This window comes from Cavia porcellus, unplaced genomic scaffold (genome assembly GCF_034190915.1).
Source record: "Cavia porcellus strain 051 isolate PalLab524CR breed Dunkin Hartley unplaced genomic scaffold, mCavPor4.1 scaffold_14, whole genome shotgun sequence".
Lineage (NCBI taxonomy): Eukaryota > Metazoa > Chordata > Mammalia > Rodentia > Caviidae > Cavia > Cavia porcellus.
Genome location: NW_026947497.1, coordinates 66719151 through 66732702, shown reverse-complemented (window position 1 = coordinate 66732702; position 13552 = coordinate 66719151). Strand labels below are relative to the sequence as shown.

Sequence of the window (13552 nt, the reverse complement as noted above, 5' to 3'; positions counted from 1 at the left end):
AGTACGTATACACAGAGAAAGAGAGAAAAAAGCGAGAGAGACAACAGTACCTCTTAAAATGCAGGAAACAATACAAAAGGAACATTGGCACAGATAAATAAAAATCTCTTACCTAATATATACAAGAAGCTTGTTGCCCATAACAACCTGTTCATCTAAAATAGAAGGAAAAATAACATCAGCAGTTCTCTCTCAAAACCTTTTCAGAAATATAACCTTTATATGGAAATAAAAAATAAAGAGTGACATTTTAGGTGAGGTAAATATATCTCCAAATAACAGAAAATTGATATAAGCCTAGCTTAACCTTGATTTCCCTTAGAATTTATTCGTAAGCACAATATCCACATGACTTACTGAAGGATACACACAGGTCTGAAGGTAGAAATCTATGTATTGTCGGCTTCGTCTCTACCTTGAGGCCAGGGGCACGTGTATGGCAGACTGAGCTGGTAAATTACGGTCATGGCTGGTTAACTGACATTGAGGCATAGTTACCTCATCTCTACTATTTATTTATTGGTCTGTTTGTTCATCTGAGAGAGATCTTGCAAGACGTTCAGGCTACCCTTGAATTCACGATCCTCCTGCCTCAGCCTCCTGAGTCGTGGGGATTACAGGCTGTTCTTATTTCTAACATGGACTTTCCCTACTCATAGTGTTGTATGGTTAAGAAGAATGCTGTTCCCACATATTTAAAATAATAATCTCAAATAAGTGATTATTTGGGCTTTTTCTATTCCAACATGCCTAACATGTAAGATTCCACCATCTGATGATATAAGCCCATATCTCTGGATAAAATATATCTGAAAGATAATTAGACCAACTTTTAGGCCACAAGGTGAGGCACAACAGAGAGTAGAGTAAGAACTCCAGGAGGGGGAAGCAGTCAGGGATGTGCGCAATCTGCAGATCACAGGAACCTGCGCTGGTAAGAATGAAGAGCTGCAGTCTGAACGAAGAATGTAAAGCCTGTCACATGAATCCCAGACTGACATAAGCAAATGCACATTTTTATGTTTTCAGTAACCCTTTACAAGTACGTTCCTCTTGAGAGCAGGGGTCTATGTTCTCTCTACATTCTCAGCATCCTGTATAGCATCTGGCACACAAGTAACTGATTAGTAAATGTACACTGAACTTAAATGATACAATTTCTACAACCCTTTGCTTCCTAGTACTACACCTTCTTTTAGACAATTTTCTGTTATAGAAGTTCAACAAACTCCACTGGGATTTTCAACACTACATTCCACATTCATTTCTGGTAAATACACATGTAAAAACTAATTTTCAAGTCTGTTTCAGAAAGACTGGATTCAAAGCTGTGATTGGGTGTGAGAGGTTAAGGCTGCACAAAATGACGCTCTCTGCCTCTACTCTCACAGGACAAAAAAAGGAGCAGAACCTGGGCGTCACACGGACGTATCTGAAGTCACTGAGGAGGGGAGTGAACAGCAGCATGTTACCCAGTGAAGAATCCCAGTGAAGAATTCGGAATTAGTTGGGGAGAGACAGGCAGCCTTATTTTCCCGCTCTGGCTTTTCCGTATGGGTAAAACACTCTGGAGTGCACACACTAGGGCCAACTGGAGAAATCCCTAGATTTTCTGGCCCCTGGGAAAGTAAAGTCAAGAAACCAGCAATGGAAAAGAATGAAAATCCTGAGAAGAAAAGAGCCAGACAGAGGGGAACCCTCTGCCTGTACCTCTCACTCATTCCTAAACCACCGCGCAAGAAAAAGACTCCAAGCAGCTCCACCAAAAGATCAGAACCAAGAACTGGGTCAGTTCCCGAAGATCTGGAGCATGGGGAGAAGCAGACGGGCCCCATCTCACAGAGGACTGGGGACAAGAGGGAGTCATGAGTGTAAACCACCACCGCCGTGGCTCTGAGCCTAAGGTGTGGAGCAGCTTGTGTGGCAAGCACGGCAGGCTGGGGACTCATGTGGAGAAAGCAGCAACTTTCTGGCCAGAGGAACCAAATAACAGAAGCTGGGAAACACAAACAATTATAAGGGAGAGGGACTCTTGTGAAGAAAGGAGCCAGAAGAAAGACACACGAGCCACCTGCCCTGATCACTGATCAACCCCCGGATCACACACTAATCAAAGCAGACCCACTAAAAACAAATGAGCTGAGGAGAGACTGGGGCTGCCACATGGGAAACAGACTGCAATTTAAGTCTAGCCCAGATTACCTGATAAATGAAAAACACCCACTGGAGAAAAATAATAGAATCTTGAATTTCCACAACGTAACACATAACACCAGAATACAATTCAAAGCTGACGATGGTCAGAGGCTCTTTAGGGACCTACGACAAACTCCTTAATCTTTAATCTTTTACTCATTAAAAACACAATTTGTGTTTTCTTCTGAGGTAATGAGGGACTTAAAAGTAGTTGTTGCTAAAACGATGTCCAATAGACAAGAAAAAAGCCTGATTTTCACTTTGTGAAACTCTGGATCAAAACACTTCTCAGCTCTGCATGTAGGCATGTCAGTTATTCAGGAAGGGCCTGTCTAGGGTGGCAGAACTAAATTTATTAGCCTAAACTGACCTAGCTGATCTCGTCTCCCTTCAAGATGAAGGACTCCAAGATGAGAGTAACTAAAGTACCTTTCGAGATCACAGGGACATCTCACTACCAGCTTTTACAGCACTCGGCTCTGGACTGTTCCCCCTTTGCAGGACACACAAAAGTTTTCATTGTCCTAAACTAACAGTCACTGGAAAAGCACAGCCTCCTGTGACTGAAGTTGCCACAAAGATGGTCATTTCATGGGAACGGAATCATCCTAGGCTGTGAGGAGCCAGGACTGAGGTAATAATCAGCTCGACCCCAGCCCAGGGCAGGACCCCATGAGGCTGGTCCCTTCTGGTTCATGGGCAAGTGTGAATCTCTCCATCAAGCTGGAGTCCTGCACCTATCTTCTCTCTCACTTTTCAATTAAATCTTTCGCATACAAATGCATAAACTGTCACTCTAGTTTAATTTCTGTTATCACTAGAGCAAGGACCCATTCTAGTTGGTGACAAAATTCCCCAGCAAATGAACAACAACAACAACAACAAAATGAAACAAAATATCTTCATAAGAAGAAAGAAAACTGATTGAGCCCAATCCTAGGATAAACAACATTTTAGAGTAGATAAAGATTTTAAAAGAACTATTTAAAGATTTTAAAAGAACAAGTATCCTCAAGGAAGTAGACACATTTCAACGCATGAAAATTTCAACAGATAAATAAAGAGTTCCAGCCAAAAAAAAAAAAAAAAATCGAATCAATAAAAAATTACCGGCTAAAGATTATAACTGTTGAGAATAAAAATTCACTGGTTAGATTTAATAGCTGGGTTGATATGTAAGGGGAAAGTGTGCATGAATCTGAAGGTAGGATAATAGAAATCATGTAACATGGAGGGGGGAGCCGAAAACAACCAAAAACAAGGGTTAGGGATTTAGCTCTCTGGGGAGTGTTTGCCTAGCATGTGCAAGGGCCTGAGCTTGGACTCTAGCACCACAAACAAGACAAAACAAAACACAAAACTTAGCAAGACAGACCTGAAAAGGGTTAATTAAGTCTCCAAAACTCTGTTCCTTCATGAAAGCAATGAAAATGCTGGCAAAAACTGTTAAAACCAACTTTTTCAAAACTCTTGAAAAACTAAAGATTTGCCATAAGCTGAGGAATGTGTGTATTCCAGAAAATGCCTGACTCTCCATCAGAGCAGTGGGCTTTGGAGCAGTGTTTATCCACCATTCGCTGCCCACAGCTCCATGACAGCTTTTAAATCCAGAAGCCTCAGCTGGACGTGGTGGTGCACAGCAGGAAGATTGCTGTGAGTTTGAGGCAGCCTGGGCTACACAGTGAGTTCAGGACCAGACAGAACTACAAAGTTAATCCTTGCCTCAGAACAAAACACAACAAAAACCCCGTAAGTCTCTCAACATCAAGACCATGAAAACCAGCAACCTGGCATCCACATGAGGGGAAGAATGGATTTAGAGCTAAAAACTGTTCCATTCTTGGAGCAATGGTCATTGGATACAGCTGGCAGCTCACTTAAAAGCTCCATTCTTGGGGCCAGGGACTGAGCTCAGAGGCACAGGCATCTGCCTGGCAAGTACCAAGTCATGAGTTCGATCCTCAGTACCAAAAACAAAAACAAAACTAACAACAACAAAAAGGTCCATTCTTAGGAAAATTACCTGACAAAACAAAGAGCAAAATACTCAGTGGAGAAAAATAAGAGGACCCAGAATCTCCCTGCCATCCCTGCCCTGACTCAGGAGCCATTCCAGGGGAACAGCACTGTACCAGGTCATTTGCAAGAACAAACAGTGCTACTGTTTAATGAAGAGCTGCTTAAGACATGTCAGCAATTGAGAATAGTAAAAAGCCCTCCAAAACCTTAGGAGAAGAAATCAAAGAATGGGTCTGCAGGGGACTTTGCAAAGCTCTGATACACAGCATTCCTGAATTCCAGATAGACTTGCACATGTTGTGTGCAGGGCCGTGCATATAGCCATGGAAGACCAGAAACAGTCCTGGCCTGTAATCTACGGCTTACACTGAGGCTCTGCCCAAGCAGGAAAACAAGGCTAAGGCAAAATTAGCCTGCCAGAAACTGAAGCTCCAAAGTAAAAGTAGGCAAGAACTGGGCCCAAGCTTCATGCCTCAGCATGTGATCTGTCTGACATGTGCTTCTGTCATGGTGAAGACGCTGGCGATGAAGCCTCACCAGAGCACAGCAGAAGCCGGCACCATGCTCTCAGAAGCCCAGACCTGAAGACTCAGGTGCAGTGGTAATTACTGGGTGGGAAGAGTGCCTACACAAAACCAGCTGCACTGATTCCTGTCATGGCTCAAACTGATGCTTAAACTCCTTCAGAGAAAATAACAATCAGGACTGTGGATGGCACTTCGGGAGGAACTGCAGACAGTGTACCTTAGAGGACAGGGTACCCTTATGGAAGAGCTGACTGACACCGCAAACAATAATCAGAAAAGTGGTATCAGCCCTTGATTATTCTGAATGAATTGAGAAGAGGAAGAGTACCAATGACAGAATCACCACTGTTCATGCTAAATCCGAGAATTTTATTAAAGATGTGAACTCATAGACTATGTCTATCACCCATTGTCCATACCCCCAATTTGTTAACTTAAAAAAATTACTCAGAACAGGTAGGAGATTACCATGCAAGGCTCTTGGCCAAGGAAGAGGAAAGTGAACAGGTCTAAGTGAAGAACATTAAGTCCTGATTTTGCTACTTTTCTTCATTAAATAACTAGAGGAACTGCAGCAAAGAGTTACAGACTAAGTATGCCTAAACTAGCCAATGTTCCTAGAAATTTTTTAAAGAAAACAACTTACAAGTCAAAAAAAAACTTGAACAGTTTGTAAATAGGAAAAGGCTACTTTGCAAAGTTACAGGTGAAACATAATGCAAAAGACCTATGGAAGTAGACAGATGAGGTTGAACTGGAAGAAGCACAGATGTCTCTTCCTGAATGAAATAAAGATCACATTTTTAATGCGAAATAGAATTAAAAATACCAATTGTATAAAGCAATTCTCCAGTAATAACTATATTTGTGACGTAGAAACAGGTCATGTCCATGGTATATTTCTAATGGACGCAGAGTAGCCTCCTGTTGACACAGAACAGAAGAAATCAAAGTAGATAGAAAGGCACTGAGGAAACTGCAGTTCTAAAGCATATTAAAATTACCCAAGATTTGCCCTACTTGTCCTCCATACACTTATTCCCAGGCTTGCGACCAGGCATTCCAGAAATTCAAACTCAGCTTGTCCCCTTCTCATCTTTACTGCCTAGGCAGAAAACTTACACAGGTGGAGTGGCCAAACTCAAATATCCTCAAAATTTAAGAGAGGATTTATAACAAGGATCCCAGGCAGTGATGGCAGGCGAACCTTTTCCTATGACACAAACACCCAGCTGTGGCACGTGTGCCATCACTGACTCAGAGGCTGGGCCTGCAAATGCCAAATGCATAACTGAAAGCAGCTGAAGATTGGTATCTCGGCTTTGGATTTTTTTCTCCTTGATTACTTTAAAACTTTGGGTTAGATTACTGCTCAGCTCCGCACATAGACATGTTAATCACTTACAGAGTGTCTGCATCACAAGATTTATTTGCCCTAACTTTACTACTCCTTCTCATCGCCTTTTGAGACTAATGACATCAACAAAAGAATAACTAATTTTCAGGATTTACAAGGACATTCAGTGGCCTGCTTTGATGTCCAATTCCAAATCCCAGAGCACACCTAGAAATTATCCTGAAACTACAATCACGCTGGACTCAGGAAAAGCCTCTGAGCTATCTCCCCAAGAGGGAACAATTCCCTCATGACGGTTCCTTCCCAACCCCAAATAAGAACAGTCATCTCGTGGGAACCAAGCTGCCCCTCAGTTTGTAAGGATTTTTCCGGAGCTATGAAATCAGAACTGAGCTTATGATCAAGCAGGCCCTGGCCCACTCTAACATACACATGGTCTTCTGTGAGGGGATCAGTGCAAATCTCTTCCTCGGAGGGTGCCCAGAGAGCTGCTCAAGCTCCGGTTCTTTCCACACCCTCCCTTTCTCCTAACCACCTAATAAACCCGCCTGTGCCTCACACTGACGCATCCTGAAATGTTCTCTGTGATGAGCGTCATCAACGAGCCTAATTCTGTGGGCTGAGGTGAGGTCTCCATCTCCACTCCAGAAAACCTACACTGCACCCTGTCCAATAGCACTGGTGAAGAATGTCTTTCATGTTCTGCCTTTCCGACTTTTTAAAGTGTAAATGCTTTTTAGCGTTCCAATATATAATCAAAAAATTTCATGGACAAAATGTTTGCCATAAAATCAAAATCTTCTACATAAAGCTTAAAGTAGTAGAATGCACTCATGAATGTTTGAAGAGTGTTATAAAAATGTAATTAATATTTCTGTTTCAGCTATGTGGCAACTGGATGAATCTCGAATCTACCTTTTGATATGAATTAAAATAACTTTAAAATGTCGCCAGTTTTTATTATGACCATAAAAATTTTTATAAGGAATATTGTCATTGTTTTCAGAAGTGCAAAGACTGCTGGATAACATATTTGTCATTCACTTAAGCGTTAAATATTTAATACATACTTGCTATAAAATATTAAGCAAGAACTGACAGAACTGAAGTAGAAGAAAACTCAACAATAGTATTTGAAGACTTCAATACCACATTTTCAACAATAGATATGGCAATTAGCAGAAGATAAACAGAAAGTAGAAGACCTGAACTCCACATCAACTAGATCCTGAGACATCTTTAGAACATTCCACTAAACAACAGAACACATCCAACACATTATTCTCAGGTGCACATGAGACATTCTCCAGAAGAGACTATACATTAAGTCATAAAAGGAGTCTCAATAAATTAAAAAAGACAGGAAACACACACAAAAAAGTTCTCTGAATAAAGAATAATGAAATTAGAAATCATTTCTAATTCAAAATAGAAACATAGTTCCTTTTATGGTTTGATTGTGGTGATGGTTATATGAAAATATATGATTACTAAAGCCCACACTGCATACATTTAATTGATGGCTTTTATAGCATTTAAGTAATACAAAATGGAGAAAAAATTAAGGCTTAGAAAAGTAATACCTGTGAGCGTTTTTCCTGCATTCAGAGGAGGAGCAATGACCTTGAAAAGTTTCTGCATTGAAATTAACAGAAAAAAACAATCACCATCATTTTAAAAGATAACCAGGAATCATTATTAATTACCTTTCTGGGATGGAATTAGTCACACTTGCAGTTGAGGTTAAATATAAAAACTTACTGTGTACATGAACTATTTAGCAGGATTACTAAGGAAAAAAATCACTGCCAGATTCTTCACTGTAAGAAACCATTTAATAAAAACAGTTACACTAAAGTTTATAATTTCTGATATAAGGTATCTTAAATTCATGAAAGAGCCTTATTCTTTAAAAAAGTAATAAGCAAACAAAGGGATTAACATCTCACCAAAGTGGTTATGTCATCAAAGAAGGTTACTTGAAACTGAAAACACCTAATAACTAGCAGCCACAGACAGAAAGATTATCTAAACATAAAAGTCCCCCAAAATATGCCTGCCATAAATGCTTCCCCCCACCCCACCTGGGCATTTCCTGTTTGGGAGAATAGTGGCCCTTAGCACTATGAAGTACAATTCAGCTGTCCAATAGTATCAAAAAGGCCAAAAGAGCTACTAGGCATATGCCTGCAGTCTCAGCTACTTGAAAGTCTGCCTTAGCCTGGGAGTTTGGGGGCAGTCTGGGCAACATAACAATTCTCATCTCAAATAAAATAGTACCCACAGAATTTCCTGTACTTTCACACTGACGCCCTGATTCTGCCCTCTCCCTCTCGTTTGCCGAACTGTTAATACACAAATTCACTTGGGCTAGTCAGCAGTGACGCTCATTACACAGTGTTCGCATACACACGTGGACAAACCTTGTGTTTTCTCCAATTATTCTGTATATTAAGTCCCTCCCCTCTCCCAACTTCTTATTGTCCTGCACCACCGGGACTTAAGTTGGCAGCAGAAAGCAGCCAAAACTGAACTAAGGAAAGATTTCAGAGACTGTAGCAGTCACCTCAATGTGATGACATTCATTTACTTCGGAAACTCTAAACCCCGAAACCTAGGGTAGCTCCTCCTAACGCACAGCTCCGTAAGTACCAAAACAGCTTAACTTTAAACAAGGAAAAGTAACTTCCTTATAGGCAGAGAACTGGAAAAGAGGATCCACGGGACACACCTAACCTACCACTTCTGAAATCTCCAAATGACTGTTTAATAACAATACCAAGGTCTTGATGACAGCCATTAAACTTAAAACTACTCTGAACACAGAACAAGGCAATCTCAACAGCCCGAAGTTCCGTCTGAGACATGCAAGTATAAATGCACACCAGACTGTGAGTGTTGTACCCTAAGAAAATAGCTTTGTTATATGTGTATTATAGCAAACCTGTATAGGGGCTTACTAAATGTGTTTGTTTTATCCTTTTTCCCTAACTGATATGTTAAGGGACCTAATTGATCTGTTGAGCAACACTCTCCTCTGTAAAGAATTGCAAGAATCTCACCTAATTGATATGTTAACCATTGTTGCTCTCTACAAACTACAGAAGCTGTGTTAAAACAAGCTAACAAGGGTTGTTATCACTGCTAGGAGCCTCTATTCTCCGCTAAAGAGCTAAGGAAAACTAGAATGGCAATTAATTTACATTTGTTTAAAGTAACCTGCTTGTGTGCAGAGAGATTTGCGTGTGAGTTTAACCCTTTACCCTGACCTTGACACATTACCGCCGTTTTCTGTTCTGTATGGCGCCTTATTGCCTCCCTCTCCCCTCACCTATCTATCTAGGCCATAAAGAATTTGGGTTTCTGGTGACCTCCCCCTGACCCGGTGATGATCTGTTGTAAAATGAGCCTGCCCCAATTTTAAGAACTGCTTAGCTTAAACAAATTACCGGGTAATACTATGGCCCAAACCCCAATCGGTGCTTTCCTTTTGTTCTGTATGTATCAAATGAGTTAGATATCAGGTCTTCGTAAAACTTAAGTTCCAGCGTCTCATAACTTGTGACCCCTTCGCACTCACTAGCGAAGACAAGCTGTCCTGAGATAATTAACTGTCCACTTTCTTCTCCAAATATTGCTGCAGACGTGCCACTCTGAGATAATGTCAGTCTGCAGGATGGAAATAATTTTTAAAAAACACCAGAAACTCCCTAGATTGTCAGAGCTAAGTGGACAGCAATACAGTTTCCAGACTCGGGTCAACAAGTTTGATGGCTCTACAGGTTTCTTTGTTTCTCTCCCCCCCGCCCTTTCCTCCAGCCCCTTTTTAAAGTCCTCCCTTCAGCTTCTAGGGGAGGGTCTCCAAATTGGCTCCCGGAGACTGGTCGCCAGGCCTGGAAATAAAGCCTTTGCCACTAAATTTTCGGTCTCTTGCCTCCTTGGATTTTATACCGGGGCTCAAGTTATAACAGTGAGGAATAAAATAACCACACACACACACAAATTTCAAAAGCAACACGAAATTCAGCTGATTGCTGGATATTTGTTAATCTATAACACATCAAATTAGAATCTGCTTTGAGGAAAATTTTCCTAATTGTGGTCTAGTATTATGGCACAGAGAACATTTTTGTATGTGGGGAAGAACTGGACTTTACTGAAGAGGCAGCTGAAAGGTGTTAAGGGAAGTAATGCTTGTCACAGGATCAAAGCCAGGGGAAAAGGATGTGACACTAACTTCAGACCCTCACAAGAAAAGAGGTGCGTGAGTTAGAGATATTCACCCTAACTAACGTTCTTAAAGAAGACTGAAATTTGAGAGAATGACTACTAATTTAAAAATACTGAAGACAGTTTTGAATGGCATTAAATTTGCAGAAGAGTTGACTGGCCGCCTTCAGTGGACGCCTGGCTCTTTTGAGGTCCATTTATCACTATACTAAAGCAGTGGGCTGGGCACTGCTTTACCTGTATTTGCAGCCCTATTATCCATAATTCTGTCCTCAATTTAAAGCAAAGAGCAAATGGATAAAATAAAAGCTTAAATGCTTTTTGGATTTTCTAGGTAAGGAAAAATTATAAAAAATGCTATAAAATTTCAAATTTGGAAAAGCAGCACATTAGCAATTAACAAGTAATGACCTGTAATTTTCATGACTTTCTCTCAGGAGAACATACATGCAAAGCAGCATTACCCAGCACATTTATCACATATAATAATCATATAAAATAAATGTCATATCTTTTGAAAAAGTTACTATGTTATAAAGAATTCATAGGCAAAGAAAAAAGTCTAAAAGCAAGCATTATTTTAAGTTTTACCTATTGTTCTCTGGGATTTAAACACCTACTTGGGCAGTAAGAAAGCGATAGCAGAAAATGATGGCGGTAAAGGCTCCTGGGGCGGAGGGTGCAGCTCAGTGGTTAGCAGATGCTTCGCATGTGTAAAACCCTGAGTTTAATTTCCAGCACCAAAAAACAAAAACAAAAAACTACTACTTATAAGTCCCAAGCCAAAATCAGTACAAGTCTATATAAGGAAGAGTGAGAGAAAGGGGAAGAGAGAGAAAGAGAACATAAAAAGAATTAAGATGTGTTATGTAAATCTACCAACTCCCCACAGTGAATGCAGTCATTATGTACTGTAAACATGTACTAATAAAAATTTTTTAAATGGGTATAAGTCTAACAAATCAAGAAATTTTGAAATGATTGGATGAAAACAAACTATTCAAAGTAAATCGAGAGTAAGCGAAAATATTTAATGGGCAATATTAAACGTATGTTTTAAGTTAGGAAGTATCCTTACCTCCATTGGACTAATAAATTCATTCATGCCTCTGTTGTAGACATAAATCATAGCATCATACAGTCGATTTTCCCAACACATGAGAACTATCTGTAAAAAGGAAAAATCACTTGGTCCATACAATTCAATTAAGTCTCACCGATTATTTTCCTCAAAGCTTTAAGAACGGAGATCTTGAATTGTCTTCCCTAATTTTTCTTCTTCCTTTTCTAGTAATTGAAATTGAACTACTCAAACACTACCTGGGCAAGAGTTATCACAGATTAAATATTTACTTTAATAGTATAACAACTATTTCTAAAACGCTCCAAGTCTAATTTTGTTTCTTCTCTTTCTCTTTTCAATATTACACAGATATTTACAAAACAACTACAATCAGATCATCTTATAGGCACCAGGGACAAAGCAATGGACAAATCCATCCCTAGTCTACACCTTTATGGAACTTATGTCACCAGGGATGCCCACCACAAGAAAGGACAGGCACAAAATGGTGACTTAAGATTTGGGGAAGACAATCAACTCCATACATACTGCATTATTTACAAATGTGATATGCATTATAGAGAAACCTAACCTGGTCTAAGATCAGGCATCCCCATGAGAACATTAAGCCAGGCCTAAAGGATGCATGCAAATGAGCCAGAAGCAGAAGTGGAATGCAGGGGGTCTGCAGACCGAAGGCAGTGAGCATGAGGCACCTACGGTGGAAGGAGGATGGCGGGGAATCAATTTGACAAGATATCTAAGTAAAGGAATAGCTCGCTTTTGCAGGATGAGGTACTCATGTATTCTGCTCCTGTGACAGCAGCATGATACCATCACATGACCAGAGGGCTCCAGATGAGTAGAGGCTGGCATGGCGAATGGTAGGGAGTGGCCAGAGCAATAAGCAGAAAAATGGAAGCGAGGTGTCCAGTGACAATCTTTCCTAGAGGAAGCCTCATGCTGGAACCTTCTCTTCTCTCTCCATGTCACCCCCTCAGCCAGTGCCATCAACAGACATCTCTTCACTAATGACTAACCCACTGCAGCTTCAGCCCCACCTCCCTCCTCTGACCCCTCCGGCCACTTCTGGGATACCTTTGCCTGGGTGTGAAACAACTATCTCCATAAAATGGCAAAGCAGAATCCTGATTTTGTTTCTCAGATTCATAACTGCCTCAGTATTCCTATCCTCTTAAAGCCAAATATACACTACAAATCATCTCTAAATTCTCTCATTCCACACTCCCAACATCCTCCTATCCAATTCATCAGCAAATCAATTTTACCCCCAAAACATCCAAAGTCAGGCCAGCTCTCTCTTTCTCATTGTTATCTCTGGCACTGAGTGGCCCCGCTTACATTCTAATGATTTAATTGTACTTGGAATAAAATAGAACCGTGGACCTTGCCAGCAAGGTCTAGTTCCCGCTCACCAAGCTCCAGATGGGCCTGCCTTTCTTCTCCCACGTCAGCACTCAGTGCAGACCCCTCCCTGCCTCGCGCTGCTGCTGCTTTAATAACCTCTCTTCCAAGATCTCCACATTGCTGATTCCTTCTCATCACTCAGAGTCCATGTTAGCCCCTTGGAAAGGCTTTCTATACTGAGCCAAACTAAAGTAGCTTCCCATTCTTTCTCCATCACACTGTTGTTTGATTTTTAATACAAAACTTTCCTGGAGGGATATTTTCTGGTTTGTTTAGTACTTATCTGTTTACTATCAAATTTTCTGGCTAAAATGTACGGTTTATGCGAGGGCAAGCCTTGTTCCCCTGCTGCAGCTGCAGCATCCTTAATCTGATATTCAAATACTTCCAGAGGGGCTGGGGATTTAGCTCAGTGGCATAAGCGCCTGCCGTGTAAGCGCACGGTCGTGAGTGCGAGCCCCGGTACAAAAAAAAAAAAAAAAACCCTTCCAAACTTAAGGAACAAACACTGTGGAAGGTGTAAGCAAAATGAGGACTGAAAAACAGTGTTCGATGTAGTAAAGAGTTTGTTGCTGACTCTAATGAAAGTGAAGCTAAAAAGTTATCAGGGTGTGGGGAAAAAATGGAAATAGCATCCTGGTCACTGTTTTTAAGAAATCTGGCTCTAAGAGGAGTGAGCTAGGGCGCCACCTGAGGGAAGAAGATGGCTAGATGTAGACAGGTAAGAGAGTG

The 13552-nt window shown here is 40.8% G+C and overlaps 1 protein-coding gene across 3 annotated transcripts in view; it reads right to left on the bottom strand.

Annotated features, from left to right (window-relative positions):
- Vps8 (VPS8 subunit of CORVET complex) overlaps positions 1–13552 on the bottom strand; it is a 193082-nt gene that overhangs the window by 106252 nt on the left and 73278 nt on the right. For all 3 annotated transcript variants that reach the window (XM_063261176.1, XM_063261177.1, XM_063261174.1), the window contains exons 23-25: positions 11408–11497; positions 7683–7734; positions 113–155 (exon numbers count right to left, since the gene is read on the bottom strand). In XM_063261176.1, the coding sequence (XP_063117246.1) occupies positions 113–155; positions 7683–7734; positions 11408–11497 (185 nt within the window). The remainder of the gene's footprint in view (positions 1–112; positions 156–7682; positions 7735–11407; positions 11498–13552) is intronic.